This window comes from Scylla paramamosain, chromosome 25, assembly GCF_035594125.1.
Source record: "Scylla paramamosain isolate STU-SP2022 chromosome 25, ASM3559412v1, whole genome shotgun sequence".
In the NCBI taxonomy this organism is placed as follows: domain Eukaryota; kingdom Metazoa; phylum Arthropoda; class Malacostraca; order Decapoda; family Portunidae; genus Scylla; species Scylla paramamosain.
The window spans coordinates 6,231,517-6,247,500 of NC_087175.1; the positions used below are offsets into that span (position 1 = coordinate 6,231,517).

The following is a 15,984-nucleotide window of genomic DNA, read 5'->3' on the forward strand; positions in this document are numbered from 1 at the left end:
TTTAATTATAACCCACATAATATACCCTTCATTTACAATCACATTTCTCTTCCCTACCACCACCACCACCACCACCACCCCTTGACAGCCACAATAACAGCACTGAATGATCTGTCTATCACACACCACATACCTCCATCACAACAGCACCAGCACGGAGAAGTTAGACAGGGAAGATATACTGTGGGGAAAAAAAGAAAGTTGAGACAGAGAGCAAGATAAAGTGAGCTATGAAAGAGATGGACAGAATGAGGTAGCAGATAAAAGAGGTTATGAGAGAGACAGAGAATGAGATAACAGATAAAAGAAGAGGCAATGAGACAGAGAGAGAATGAGATAATTGATGAAAGAAGAGAGAGACAGGATGAGATAGTGAACAGAAAGATGCAGATAATCAGAAAAGAAGACAGCAGAGAATGATAAAGAGATAGATGCACTATAAGAGAGAAAGAGACACAGAGAGGAGAATATAACAGATAAGAGGAAAAAAGAGACAGGAAGAGATAATTAACAGAAGACGGAGAAAAGAAATAGTAGAAGAAATGAGAAATAGAAAAAAAGATAAAGAAAGAGATGACACAAAAAATGATAAAAGAAAGGGGAAATGGGAGTAATAAATAATATATAAAGAAGATAAAATAACAAAAATAAGACAATATTAAAAGAAAAGAAAAAGACAAGAAAAAAAGAAAAATAAGAGATGTATGTAGAAAAACAAAACACAATAGATAATAAAGATACAAAACACACACACACACACACACACACACACACACACACACACACACACACACACAGAAAAGAAGAAAAAGAAAGGCACAAATAAACAAACTAAACAAACACAGGCACACACACATAAAAAAGAAGAAAACACACACACACACACACACACACACACACACACACACACACACACACACACACACACACAAACAAAGGAACTGACACCTCAACAGACATTTTTTCCCTTTTTTCCCTCCTTTTGTGGTCCTTGGCCAGCACCTCTCTTATATATATGTAAAAAAAAAAAGAAATAAAGAAATAACATACAAATCACTATCCCATTACACCACCACCACCACCACCACCACCTCTTCAGAGCCATCTTCTGTATGTCTTGAGAGCAGCAGCAGCCGTCAACAGTGTCCTAGGCAGGGAGGTGGTGCGGCAGGCTAAGCTTGCTGCCTCCCGTGGGTGTCCTGCCTCACTCAGCTGCTCCACTGCCTGCTCCACTGCATCTGGGTCTGCACTCTCCACCTGCGGGTCAAAATGTGGGCTTGTTTGGCTGTGGTTTGAATTTTTTATCTTGCGTGTCAGTCAAGGGAAAGTGGGTTGTTTTTTTTTTTTTTTTTTTTTGGTGGTGGTGGTGGTGGTGGCTTTGTCTTATTGTCAAGATGTTGGTGTTTTGTAAAATTTTGTCATAAGTTGTCTAAGGAAAAATAAAGAAATAAAGGTTGTTAAATGAGAGTGGTGAAGGTGATGATGGTGATGATGGTGTCTTGTTGTCAAGATGTGGGTGTTTTGCAAGTTTTTGTTCATAAGTTGTCTAAGGAAAAACAAAGAAACAGAGGTGTTAAATCGTAGTGGTGAAGGTGATGATGGTGATGGTGATGGTGATGATGAAGGCTCCTTGCTCTCTGCCTAATGGTCAAGATATTGGCATTTTGTAAGTTTTTGCTCATAAGTTATCCAAGGAAAGAAAAATAAATAAAGCTGTTAATCCTTTCACTGTGACACAAAACAACTAACACCAACAGAAGCAATGCATGAAGTCTTTACAAACACCTACAAGAAAACAGGGGATTAAAAAGAATAGATTTTGCAATTTCTACCCAGTTTAAAGATTGCATGTAGCTACAGGACAAATCAATTAAGGAAAAGGTGTATCAAGTGGCAGTCAAAGGGTTAAATAATGATGATGATGATGATGATGATTTTATTTTACTTTTTCATGAGTGGCATATCTGACTTTTTTTATTATTTATCTATCAATTAACTTATTTTTCTTAAATGGTTTCTTTCATATGTAAGAAAAATAGTACACTTTTCTTTTTCATGTTATTTTAAAATTTTTTTTTTTTTAAGACTAAAATAGAGAAGAGTGTAATCATTTATTCAATTCTTATTTTCTATTTTGTTTATCTTTCCTTTGTTTACAAGTTCTCTCTCTCTCTCTCTCTCTCTCTCTCTCTCTCTCTCTCTCTCTCTCTCTCTCTCACCAGGTGCGTCACAAGGGGTCCATACAGGGGCGTGGAAACCAGGGGGGTCACCAACCCTTGGGACACGATCTTGTTCAGAAGCTCCCCATCATAGTCTGCCTCTGTCACCTGGTGGGGAGGGAATGTTACAGGTGTGAGAGGGAGAGGATACACAAATGGAGGTGTTTGTGATTGGCTGCAAGTATCATTGGTTTAAGTAAGTGAGTAAATAGTGTTTTTATGCTTTTTTTTTAGTATGTGGTTATTAATATGTTTATCTATTTGTCTATTTATTTAACTATCAATATCCCTACCCCCCCCCTCTCTCTCTCTCAGAAATTAAACAAAAAAGGAATAAAGAAGTCATTAATCTGTCACAGTGGTGGTGAAGGCAATAAAATGAATATACATACAGTTTTTTTTCACTTTCCTTACCACTGTGGTATACAATGAAGTTAATGACAATGGTGAGGAAATAATGTTACCAGTTCTTTCTTTCCACCAATGAGAGAGAGAGAGAGAGAGTGTGCAAGCCAGTAAATCCTTCTTCCTTCTGCTCCCAACCTCCTCCCACATTGCCTCACCTCCTCTCCCACCCTGCCTCACCTCCTCCAGTGCAGTGATGCCTTCCACCACGGCTCGGTGCACCTCAGGGTCAGGGGACAGCAGCGCCACCTTGCAGCAGCACCGCAGGCCGCCCCGCCCCAGCCCCTGCAGTGTCCCCACCAGCTCTGCCAGGCACTCCCCCGACAGCTGGGAAGGGTGGCGGAGGTGGGTGGGTCAGTGAGTAAAGGTGTTTGTAAGTGTTGGTAATTAGTGAGTTGGACTGAAGTAACTGAATATGAGTGTTTTTAATTATATGTGTTTTAATTCAGTTTGATTACTTGTAAAAGAATAGCTGTGATTTTGGATGTTTTTTTTTTTTTTTTTTTTTTAGTACATTTAGAACAGTTTGAGGAAAATGTTTGTAGAATGGTAACTTTTGAATTACAAATAAACTTTTTTTTTCTTCAGTCTAGTATATTATGAACAGTTTTGAGATAGTTTTCTTTTCTCATCAGTTGGAAATGCAAATACTGTACTCATAAATTTGGACAAAAGAGAAAACTGATGAATCTGTATGTTTGAAAATTTGTAAGTCATTTGATTGCAACTTAAAGATTTAACTGTACCACTGAGCCTTGAATAGTATAGACAAAGAAAACCTCAATGAAACAACAAGACTTAAATATAAACAAATGTAAAACTCTGACAAAACTTAAATAGTTCCCTTTCAATTCTCCTCATCCCTCACCCCTTCCTGTCCCCCCCTCACCTGGCCAAGACTATGAGCCTGCTGTGCCGCCTCCCACACCACCTGCAGGCCAGCTGGGTCATCCTGGGTCACCTCCACCACCTTGTTGAGCACTGTCAGCCATGGATTGGTCGTCATGCTGTTGTATTCCTGCAGGGTCACACCAGGGCATGTCAGGGCAGAGGTCATGAGATGGGAGGGAGGAAGGAAGGTGAGGGTCATATTTCTGATGTCTTGATGCAGTAAATTTAAATCTAACATCCCTTTTTTTTTCTTGTTGAATTGTGTTTCTCTCTTTTTTGTCATGTTTTTGTCTTCCATGTCTTCATTACAACTCATCTCTCAGTCATTCATATCAAACAACCTCCTCTTTCTGTATTCCTATCCTCCCAGCACCTGACCTGTACATCCTTTTCTTTCTTGTTGCATTGTGTTCCTTATTGCATTTCTCTCTCTTTTATTTTCCATATCTGCATTACAACTCATCTCTCAGTCATTCAAATCAAACAACTTCTTCCTGTCATCCTATCCTCCCAGTACCTCACCTGTGCATCAAAGGGCGGCCACAGATTGAGGAGGTGCACAAGAGCCTTTGCCTGAGCTGGAGAGGAGGTGGAGGCAGCGAGGGATGTCAGGAGGGCAGCCCGAGCCTCACTTGAAGCCAGCTGTTCAGGTGCCACCACTTCCCCTGGCCAGGCCCCAGCCACCACACCTCCTGTCCTCATCACCCTCACCAGCTGCAGGTCCTCCTCACTCAGGGATAGGTGCTGTGGAGGGGGAGGAGGATTAGATGAAAATATGAGAGATCAGGTTAACAAAGAAAAGAGGAGAGTGTGACTAGATGAGAGATGGAGAGGAGGGTAAGAGGTATAGGGAAGGAAAGGAGAGTGTGTGGGTGGATTTAGTAAAGCAGTGAGAGAAGAGAAGGGTGTAAGTAATGGATGGGAAAGATAAAATAAGAGGTGTTTAAAGTGAAGTGCAAGAGAGAGAGAGAGTGAGAGAGAGGGAGAGATTATTTTATTACTTATCTTTACCTTTTCCTAACTATTTATCTGCCATGGTTTCTCCTCAAGTTTAATAATATATTGTAGTGCAAGTTTTATATTTTATCCTTCCCTTAAATTCTATATTCCTTTACTGCCTCAAGTTTAATATTCCAATCCTTAATGTCTCAAGTTTTAACATTTCAAACTTTCCTGCCTCAAGTTCCATATTCAATCCTTTCCTCAAGTTTTACATGCTATCATTTCCTCATGTGCTACATTCCTTTCCTGCCTGTTTCATAACTCTTTCCTGCCACAAGTTCTATATTCTCTCCCAGCACAGCCACCCAGTCACTCCTCCCAGTGCCCTGCCAGCGTCCTCACCTTCTCAGCCACTGTCAGCACCTCCACCCGCGCCTCCAGAGCCACCTCCTCGTCCCCACACAGCTCCCGCACCTCCTCCAGCACCTCCTCCTCTGCCAGCAGCTCCCCGCCCTCCTCCAGGTAAGTGTGCACCTGTAGAAGGAGGTGGTCCAGCACACTCACCTGGCTCCTCCCTTCAGGTAAGCTCATCTAGGGAAGAGAAAGACAAGGTGTTATTGTTATTCTCTGGTACTTTTAAGCCTATTGGTGTTGTGTGTAGTTAGGTACACATGGCCAGTTTATGCCACTTCCTAGTGAATTTCTTGGTGTTTTTGTAATGCTTCAAGGCAAGGAGTGAGGTGATAAGAAATAGAGTGACAGGGCAGGAAATAAAGTGATAAGGTGAGGAATAAGGCAAGGAGTGAGGTGATAAGAGTGACAGGACAGGAAATAAAGGTAACAAGATGAGAAATAAAGTGATGGGACAAGGAAAAATAAGTAGATCATTGATAAAGTTAAAGTTAAAATCTATAAAAAAGAAACAAGAAGGAAATGGATGTCAAATAGAATGATGGATGAATGGAACAGACTCAACAATCAGGCTGTTAGTGCCGAGTCATTAGGGAGCTTTGAAAGAAGATCAACTTATGGGTGAGGTCACAAAACATTCTCTTGGGATTTCCACACTTGTTTTCACCTCAAGAAACAACCAATAAAGGTGGAAAGAAAAGTTAGACCTAGACCTGCACAGGAAATAAAGTTAGATAAGTAAGCTTCACACAGGGACTGCCATGTGTAGACCTGATGGCTTCCTGCACCTCCTTCCTCCCTTCCCTCAGGTCCTCACAGCCTCCCTCCTTTCCCTCAGGTCCTCACAGCCTCCCTCCCTTCCCTCAGGTCCTCACAGCCTCCCTCCCTTCCCTCAGGTCCTCACAGCCTCCCTCCTTTCCCTCAGGTCCTCACAGCCTCCCTCCCTTCCCTCAGGTCCTCACAGCCTCCCTCCTTTCCCTCAGGTCCTCACAGCCTCCCTCCCTTCCCTCAGGTCCTCACAGCCTCCCTCACTTCCCTATGTTCCCATCAAAAGTACCTGGTGGGCCCCTGTCCTCCACTGGGCCAGGAGCTGCTTCAAGGTCTGCACCATGATGTCTTCAGGGGTGGTGGCTGCCTGCTCAGGGAACACTGCCAGCACCTCCTGCAACAGGCCCAGCTCCCCGCCCTCCAGCAACACCGCACAAGCCACACACTGCAGCTCTTTCTCATCTCCTCCTGTCTGAGCGAACTGTGGGGTGGTGTTAGTTAGGTTGTGAAGGTATATGGGTTTCTCTCTCTCTCTCTCTCTCTGATTAATTTTTTTTCAAATATTAGAGTTTTGATGACTTTTTCCAGGCTCTATTGGAAGTTCCTCAAAGTTTCAAGGATGTTTTCATGATTACAGTGCAGTTATAGTTTAATAAGAGTTCTGCATTAACAATTTTGAGGGTGTGTTATGTTTGGTTATAGTAATGATACTGTGTTTTTTCCTCCATTTTTTTTTTTTTCTCATTCAAAACCTCAAATGTTAGGTTAGGGGAATGACGCTTTTTTTTTTTTTTCTCTCTGACTCACATTCTGAAATGTTATAGCATCTTGACCAATCTTAAAAAAAATGGTTCAACAGGAAGTTAGTGGAGTTTTCAAGGATGTTTGAAGAATCCCAGTGACAAGTTAACAAAGACCAATGGCAAGACCACTCCAGCTCTGAGGCCAGCTGCCCTGCACCCACCCTCCTGGCATAGTCCCTGAGGCGTGGGTCGTCACTCTGCTGCAGCTGCAGGAAGGTAGAACAGCGCAGCAGGTCCAGGTGCTCCCCCCACCGCTCCAGGGTCTCTACCACCCCTTCCCACACCCGTCCATCCTCCGCCAGCTGCCTCACACACACACACACACACACACACACACACACACACACACACACACACACACACACACACACACACACACAGGGAAAAATTTGCATATATATATTAACTTCATGTTTTGATATTACTTAGATTAATCCTACTCATTGTTTTCAATGTACATAAAAGTTTAAAATCACAAACATTAATATAATAAACTTTGATATCATTATTAAGACAATAATTCAACTCCATGTTTTTCAATACACAAAACTGAAAAAAATTATATATTTATTAAAACAATAAACTTTGACATTACCAAGCCAGCAGTTTCACTCAATATTTTCAATGTAAAAAAGTGAAAAAAATTATGTATATACATTAATATGTTATTCTGATTTCTTAATTCAAATTGTAACTTCCTTTTAATACTTCCAACCCACAAATGGGAAAAGATAAATTGATATCTTGCTAAGACTGCACACTTTTCTAGATATTCCCATTCCTTCTCTCTTTCTTTAAGTTCCTTTACAAAGTTTTTCCCAAGTCAATTTATCCTGTCTTCTGCAATATGTAAAACAATTTATTGCATACTTTTTATATAACAAATAACAACAAAAGGAGGAAGGAAGCAAATTATTTTACAACCACAGTACTACTATTACCAATACTACTATTACTACTACTACACCACTTCTTTACATCATACTCACCATCCAGCCTTCCTCATCCTCAGTAAACTAAGCAGTGGGAGAAATTTTTCAATGTTACATGTGCTGTGTGGTGCTGTGGCTTAGTTCAGGTGCAAGAGGATATCAAGGTTTGCACAGGGATACACTTGTGACTCAGTGATACTCTGGATCTTATGTAAAGCAGTCTGTATATTGATTTCCTACCCTTTACAGTGGATAACTACAGAAAAGCTGCAAAATGTACATATATATAGATAGGATATAAACACACACACACACACCTTCTGTTTACTCTGCTGCTGTCGACAAAACTTAAGTGCCCTCCTTGTCATCTCAGCTCTTGCCTCCAGAGGAACCTTTGAGGCACCAGTTTCTGAGAGGACAAGCTGCCGCAGGAACTTAAGGGCATCCTGGGCTGTCATCTTTTGCAGGTACTCCCCACACGCCTCATACCTGCAGGAGGGGTGAAGACTGGTGTTATGCACAGTGAGGAGGAATGAGGAGGGGGTGATATGGGGCAATGAGGTGAGGAGGGATGAAGAGTGGGTGTTATGGCACAGTAAGGTGAGGTGAGGTGAAAAGGGAAGTGCAATGAGGCATGGAGTTGAGGTGAAGAGGTGGTATTATGGGAGCTGCTAAAAAAAATAAAATAAATAAAAAAAATAGTTAAACAAGAATACACACACACACACACACACACACACACACACACACACACACACACACACACACACACACACACACACACACACACACACACCACCTGTGCAGTTCCTCACCTGTGCACCCAGTCACTCACAGTCTTCAGCTTGTGTTCCTTGGGCAGATCAAAGAAGTGTTTCTGTGCCCAGGCACAATACACAGTGCTTGGCTCCAGCCCCGCACCGCCCCGCCCCGGCACCCCCTGCACTGCCTTGGCCAGCACCCCCACATTTCCGGCTGTCAGCACCGGCCGCAGTGTTTCCAACGGGTCAGAGTCTGGCTGTAACAGTAACTTGTAGTCCAGGCCATTTGCAGCCCCCTTTAGCTTCTTCAGGAGTCTGACGTGTGATGCTGCCTGCTGCTCTGAGGCGCCCTGTGTTGAGGACTCCAGCAGGGTGTAGTACAACAGCAGTCTGTCCAGGTCCTTCCCATCAATGGCTGGCAGGACAGTCTCTTCCATTCGTGTAGTGAAGTCATCGGGCCGTTCCGAGAGGGTGGTCACTAGGTCCTGCTCGGCCACCCTTTGCCTCACCTCCTCTGTTTCCAGGCCGGAGGAGAAGAGGTGCTGGAGGTGAGCCATGTTCACCTCCCACAGAGACACCTGGTACTTCTTGGCCAGTGCTACGGCCAGCTCCAGCACCTCTGCCTCCAGTGTCAGGGCCAGGCCAAGCACTGTATCTTCCTTGTACCCAGCGTCTGCAAGGAAGCGGGCCATGTCCACACCGGCCCCGAGGCGCCGCAAGGCCTGGCCCTGCATGTAGTCCTCCACCAGGCCTTGGGTGGCCCTGAACAACTCCACTAAGGGCTCTGTTTCCTGGCCCAGTCTAGTTGTTGCACCTGAGTCAACTGCTGCCGCCACCGCTGCAATGACGTCCTGAGGGGGGTGCAGGAAGGCTGGGGCGATGCCAGGCTGTGTCCATGGGTGCAGGCGGGTGTACAGCTGCAGGGCGGCGTAGTACTGGGTCACCTGTGGGAGGAGCAAAAGGTCACAACACAAAGAAACATGGTATAGAAACTTACACATGAGAAACTGGAAAGAAACTCGTGGGGGAGCACTGATTTGGAGATAGAAAAACATCAAAACATGCAAACTTATGCACGAGAAACAGCACAGAACACAAAAATTAGCAACTAATATGGTGCCAATATCATAAATGTCAACCAAGTTCAGATTTTGGATGGTAATAACACCTTTCTTGCCTCCTGTCATCATCATCACCACCACCACTGCCACACACCTGCAGGGACACATCAGTGCGAGGGAGAGCCGCCAGCACCGCCCTCGCCTCCTCCACCTCCCGCAGTGACAGCAGCAACAGCAGACCCATGGCAAGGTCCTCCTTCAGCACACCACGGGCTGCCTCCACCAACACTGCAGCAGCACACACAGATAGATAGATAGATATATAGATAGAGAGATAGATAGATAGATAGATAGATAGACAGATAGATAGACAGATAGACAGATAGACAGACATATATAGATAGATAGATAGAGAGATAGAAATATTGACTGAGAGACAGATATATATATAGACTGATAGACAGATAGATTGACAGATAGAAAGACAGACAGACATATAGAGATTATAGAGATAAATAACCAGATATGTAAAGATAGATAGATAGCCAGATGGATAGACAGACAGCTATATATATATATATATATATATATATATATATATATATATATATATATATATATATATATATATATATGTATATATATGTATATGTATATATATATATATATATATATATATATATATATATATATATATATATATATATATATATATATATATATATATATATATATATATATATATATATTAAATATGAATGTGTAATAAACAGACAGATAGACAGATAGATAATTAACTGTGCATAATATTCAGTAATGGTATAAAATTACAAAATGAGCATGATGTATAAAACAGTAAATACATAAAGCACAGGAAATGTGCAGAACAAATAAATAAATAATAAAAAAAAAAAAAAAAAATATATATATATATATATATATATATATATATATATATATATATATATATATATATATATATATATATATATATATATATATATATATATATATATATAAATAAATAAATAAAAATAAAGAATAAAAAATAAAATAAATAAATAAATAAATAAATAAATAAATAAATAAATAAATATCCAGCTCTAGGCAAATAAAAAACACAGCAAAACAATAACTAAAAACACAAGATAGTAACAATTATGAAAAAAAATTGTCCTTAACTCCTGTCCTTCCATTATAGCTTCTCCTTTTATCTCAAATTTCTCTCCCCCTTCTCCTTCTTGTTCCTCCATTATAACCTCTCCTTTCACCTCTAATCCCTCTCTTCTCTTTCTTCCTCCTCTGCTTTCTTGTTTCCCTCTTAAAACAACACTTTTTCAACTCTTCCCCCTCTTTCCTCCCTCCTCCACCTCCTTCTTTCTCTCTTAAAACCTTCCCTTTCACCTCAAATTCTTCTACTTCTTCTCTGTCCTCTTGTTTCTCCAGCATAACCTCCTTTTTCACCTTTCAATGCCCCTCCCTCTTCTCTTTCCTTTTCTCCTAATCTCTCCTCTAATTCCTGTTTCCTCATCATAAACAATCTTATCTTTCATTCCTCTTCTTAATCTCTCTCCCCTTCCTCCTCCTGCTTCTTCATTTTATCACCTTTCACATTCAGTCTCTTTTTTTTTTCCTTCTACACCTTTTCCCCTTCCGTCTTCTCCTCCTTCAGTTTATCACCTTTTTACATTCAGTCCCTCTTCTCTTTGCTTCTACACTTCTTCCACTCCTCCTCCTCCTCCTCCTCCATCAGTCTATGACCCAGCCAGCTACCAAGGTCATAACCCCAGCTGACCTGTCTTGTTGGCTTTGCCAGTAGCCCCCAAAGAGAAGGTTTCCTCCAGAAGGGCAATGCGGAGGAGAGTCAGCGAGAACTCCAGGGCCGGACTGCTGAGGCTGGGCGGCGCGTAACTCTGGTAGCTGATGCCTGTGGGAGAAAGGTTAGGTTAGATTAGGTTAGGTTTGGTGGGGTAGGGTGGGGTAGAGTGGAGTGGAGTGGAGTGGAGTGGAGTGGAGTGGAGTGGAGTGGAGTGGGTGGGTGGAGTGGGGTGGGTTGGGTTGGGTTTGTGTGGGCTTGGGTTTGGTTGAGTTGAGTTGGTTTGGTTTAGTTTGGTTAAGTGAGGTGAGGTGAGGTTAGGTTAGGTGAGATGAGATGGGGTTGTGTTTGGTTTGCTTAGCTTAGGTTTGGTTAAGTTAAGCTTGGTTAGGTAAGGGAACAGGTTAATGTAAGTTAGGTTAGGTTTGAATGAAGTAAAAGAGAGAGAGAGAGAGAGAGAGAGAGAGAGAGAGAGAGAGAGAGAGAGAGAGAGAGAGAGAGAGAGAGAGAGAGAGAGAGAGAGAGAGAGAGAGAGAGAGAGAGAGAGAGAGAGAGAGAGAGAGAGAGAGAGAGACTTATTTCCCTCTCTATAAACCTTCCTTCTCAGCTAACCCACCAAATATTATGTTTACAAAACAAAACAAAACTACATCCTGTTTTCATGTGACCCTTGACTTGCTAGACTTGTTTCCTTCATTTGGTTATGTTTATGATCCAAGTGGTGACCTCCTGATGTAGCCCACCCTGACCTCTGAGGGACCTGCGTGATGTCTGTGACCTTGTGACCTATCCTCTTATCTGACCAAGCTGACCTGACTGATTATTGCTTCTTTTTAACTATTTGTCTCTGTATTTAACTGTTTATCTGTCTATCTATCCATCCACCTATCTATCTATCAGCCCATCTATGTATCAATTTGTTTATTTATTTATCCATCAATCAGTTTATCTATCTATCTATCCATCTATCTATCTATCTATCTATTTATCTGTATATCAATCTTTCAATGTATCTATTTGTTTATTTATTTATCTATCAGTTTATCTACCTATCCATCTATCTTTCTATCAACCTTTATATGTATCTATTTGCTTATTTATTTATCTATCAGTTTATCTAGCTATCCATCTATCTATCTGTCTATTAACCTTTCTATGTATCTATCTACCAGCTTATCTATCTATATATTTGTCTGTCTGTGCATCTATTTGCTTACCTACTTATCAATCTATCGGTCAGCCTACCTACATATTTGTGTGTGTATGTATCTATCTCTTTATCTATCCATCTCAGTCATAGGCGTCAGCATTGTAATAATCAAATTCAATATGCTTCATTTTCATTTACCTATCATTATTTATCTATCTACACTACTTATAGATATACATACATACATAGCCAGTTATAAGGGCACACAAAACTAGCAGAGAGAGAGAGAGAGAGAGAGAGAGAGAGAGAGAGAGAGAGAGAGAGAGAGAGAGCATTGCATACCTTCCTCCGTCACAGCGTCCCATTCTCTGAAACATATCTGCATCACACCTCCACTATTTCAAAAGAACCTACATAGTTGAAGCTACATGGGTTTTCAATGGTGTTTTTATGGCTTTAGTGACAGACCAACAACATTTCTACATTTTTAATAGGAGAAATAGTCTTGAGAACGAGGCTAATCATCTCTGTGCCCTTTGTAAATTGTGGTCGTGAGAGAGCAGAGCGCTTCTCAATACGGCCCAGTGACTCACCCAGGCCACTGATGTGAGGCTCCTGGAAGAGGTCGGCGTAGAAGGCATGGCATCCCTGCTTCTGAAAGTCTGTGTTGGTCTCCTGCTGGGGGTCCACGGGGTACTGCTCCTCCCCCAAGGACACCTCCACCAGCGGCTGCATCCAGCTGGGAGAGGGAATGATTGGTGTTGGAACATGGGGAGATAGGAAGGGAGGATCAAGAGTTAAAGAGGAGAGAGAAAAGTGAAGGATATTTTGTGATGATTATACAAAGGAGAATGTATTACTCAGCTTTTTCTTTCTTTTTCTTCCTTTTTTTTATGTATTCACTTATATTAACAATTAGTAAACAAAGAAGAATGCATCACTGTTTGTTTTCCTTCCTTTCTTTTCTCGTTTTTATTTATTATTTTTTTCCTTACTTAAGAAATCCAGTCATCACCTTAAAACTCAATCAATCAATCAACAAATAAGAAAAATGAAAAACCTACTATTCATAATTTCACTTCCTAAAAAGAAACTACAAAATAAAAAAAAGGCCAAATGAGTTTAGTTTCAGAGGTTCAAGACGCAGAAAGGAAGACAGAAGGGCTGATAAACGGGTATTTGAATGTGGAGCTTGCAAGGAAAAAGACAGACTGTTTGATAACTAGGAAAATCTGAGAAGAATTGTAAGGAAGCAGGAAAGGCAGAATGGTTGGTAAATAAGTGATAAATTAGAGAGAAAAGAAGATAATGGTGAATGAAGGAAATGTTGATAGGGAAGTAGATGGAGAGATGGCTCTGGCTGCTAAGGAGGATTGATGATGATGATGATGATGATGATGATGATGATGATGATGATGCTGATGATGATGATGATAATGATGATGGTGATGATGGTAGCAATGATGACGTTAGATGAAAATAATAGAGTTATTGGAATGGATAGTTTTTGACGGAATAGTGATGATGATGATAATAGTGTATATGTGTGTGTGTGTATGTGTGTGTGGGTGTGATGCAAGGAAATATAAATACAGTACTCAGATATTATGTGGAGAGAGAAGAAGACAGGAAAGACAGACAGCAAAGATACGTATGCAAATAAACAGGATTTGAATAGAAAAGACAACAGGATGTGTGAGAGGCTTGGATTTGCGACGGAGATTATACAAGGAAAATGGACAAGTCTGTTTTCTTGTTTCCTTTTTTTTTTCCATCTTACTCTCTCTCTCTCTCTCTCTCTCTCTCTCTCTCTCTCTCTCTCTCTCTCTCTCTCTCTCTCTCTCTCAGACACACACATACACACACACACACACACACTTCCTTCACGGATCAAGGAGAAAGAAGATAAAAAGAGGCAGAGAGAAATATACATACAACAAAATAAGAAAGAAGAGAAAGAAAAGAAAGACAATAAAAAGTAAAAAAAAGTAAGGTAAAACTGAAAAAAATATGGAAAAATAATAAATAAGAAAGAGCAAATAAAGAAAAAAGAAAGGAAGAAAAAACAAGAAAGCGAAAAAAAGAGAAAATAAAAAAAACGAAAAAAACAAAACAAAACAAAACAACATCCAACACCAGAGAGAGAGAGAGAGAGAGAGAGAGAGAGAGAGAGAGAGAGAGAGAGAGAGAGAGAGAGAGAGAGAGAGAGAGAGAGAGAGAGAGAGAGAGAGAGAGACTGTCCCCCTTCACCCCTACTCCCTCTCCACCCCCACTTACTTCATAGCAGTCTTCCAGAAATGTTTGGACGCCACGGTGGAAACGAGATGGGTGGTGGTGGAGGCCGTGGCGCTTAGAACAGACTTTGTGACTCCCAGGGTGCCTCTCAGAATGCTCCTCCTCCTGCTGCCCCCTCCACCTCCTCGCTCCCATCGTAAAACTCTTCCTCTTCTTCCTCCTCCTCTTCCTCCATCTAGAATAAAGAGTAGATAGAAAGGTGTTGAGTTAGTGTTTATATATAACTTTTTCTTCCTTCCTTCCTTCCTTCTCTCTCTCTCTCTCTCTCTCTCTCTCTCTCTCTCTCTCTCTCTCTCTCTCTCTCTCTCTCTCTCGGGATGAACAATAAATCAAGGAAATAACAACCTCCACAACACAACAATAGCGAAACATTCTGACAACCGGACGAAATGAAAGGAGAAAGACGAAAAACAAGTGAGCAACGAGGCTATAAATAAGATAGGATGAATAATAAACAGGATAACCTAAGAGATAAAAAAGGGAAAAATGAATAAAAAAATGCAGAATAAGAGACGAACGTGAGAAGAATAAACAATGCCCAAAATAAAAAAAATAAAAAAAAGGAAGTTACAAAATAAGAGAAGGAAAACAAACATTGATAAATTTAAAGTGAACAAGAGTAGGAACATGAAAAGCGAAAGGAAAGAAGGGAAAAAAAAACGAGAATAAGAGAATGATAGACAAGAGGAGAATAAACGATGCCAAAAAATATAAATGAATAAAAAAAGGAAGTTACAAAATAAGAGAGGGAAAATAAAAATTAAAGTGAACAAGAGTAGGGACATAAAAACTTAAATGAAAGAAGACAAACAAAAAATGAGAATAAGAGAATAAGACCAACAAGAGAACAAATAATGCAAGAAATAAAAAAAAGAAAACGAAATTACAAAGAAAAGAAAAAGAAACGTTGAAAAATTTGAAGTGAACAAGAACATAAAAAAGTGAAAGGAAAGAAAGAAAAAAAGAGAAGATAAAGACAAGGAAAAAAGGGAAAAACAGGAAAAACACTCATTAGCCAGAAAATAGTTAAAAAAAAACTAATGAAAGGAAAGGGACAAATAAAAAAAACGATAAAATTATAAAAAGTCTTGATAACTCTCTCTCTCTCTCTCTCTCTCTCTCTCTCTCTCTCTCTCTCTCTCTCTCTCTCTCAACCTTCAACCAAAATTAACAAGTCATGCAAGTTTAAAAAATATATACATTAACTTATAAAACCTTACGTCTCTCTCTCTCTCTCTCTCTCTCTCTCTCTCTCTCTCTCTCTCTCTCTCTCTCTCTCTCTCTCTCTCTCTCTCTGGTATACAAACTACATTTTCTGTTTACATTTCTTAAGTTCTTTCATTATTTTTCTTTTATATCTTTCTTCCTTCCTTCCTATTTCCTTTCTTTTTTTGTTGCATGTACAGTATGTTGTGTTGTCATTGTCTCTCTCTCTCTCTCTCTCTCTCTCTCTCTCTCTCTCTCTCTCTCTCTCTCTCTCTCTCTCTAAACCTGCCAGTAATTCCATTGCTCAACATTTTGCAAAGAAAT

At 40.6% G+C, this 15,984-nt stretch overlaps 2 protein-coding genes across 3 annotated transcripts in view; both read right to left on the reverse strand.

Moving 5' to 3' along the window:
• Window positions 1-1,095: 1,095 nt before the first annotated feature.
• On the reverse strand, window positions 1,096-14,441 carry LOC135113010 (NBAS subunit of NRZ tethering complex-like). The gene is made up of 15 exons (XM_064027930.1): window positions 14,437-14,441; window positions 12,753-12,898; window positions 10,989-11,120; window positions 9,348-9,481; window positions 8,187-9,076; window positions 7,689-7,860; window positions 7,429-7,455; window positions 6,601-6,645; window positions 5,926-6,117; window positions 4,860-5,048; window positions 4,038-4,259; window positions 3,514-3,642; window positions 2,805-2,951; window positions 2,220-2,327; window positions 1,096-1,257 (listed from the first exon to the last, which is right to left on the reverse strand). Exons 1-15 carry the CDS (start codon window positions 14,439-14,441, stop codon window positions 1,096-1,098), a joined length of 2,700 nt encoding a protein of 899 aa, XP_063884000.1.
• The window catches only part of LOC135113170 (NBAS subunit of NRZ tethering complex-like), an 87,336-nt gene continuing 84,109 nt past the window's right edge, over window positions 12,758-15,984 (reverse strand). For both annotated transcript variants that reach the window (XM_064028268.1, XM_064028267.1), the window contains exons 27-28: window positions 14,437-14,629; window positions 12,758-12,898 (exon numbers count right to left, since the gene is read on the reverse strand). In XM_064028268.1, coding sequence (XP_063884338.1) covers window positions 14,543-14,629 — 87 coding nt within the window. In that variant the 3' untranslated portion in view covers window positions 12,758-12,898; window positions 14,437-14,542. The remainder of the gene's footprint in view (window positions 12,899-14,436; window positions 14,630-15,984) is intronic.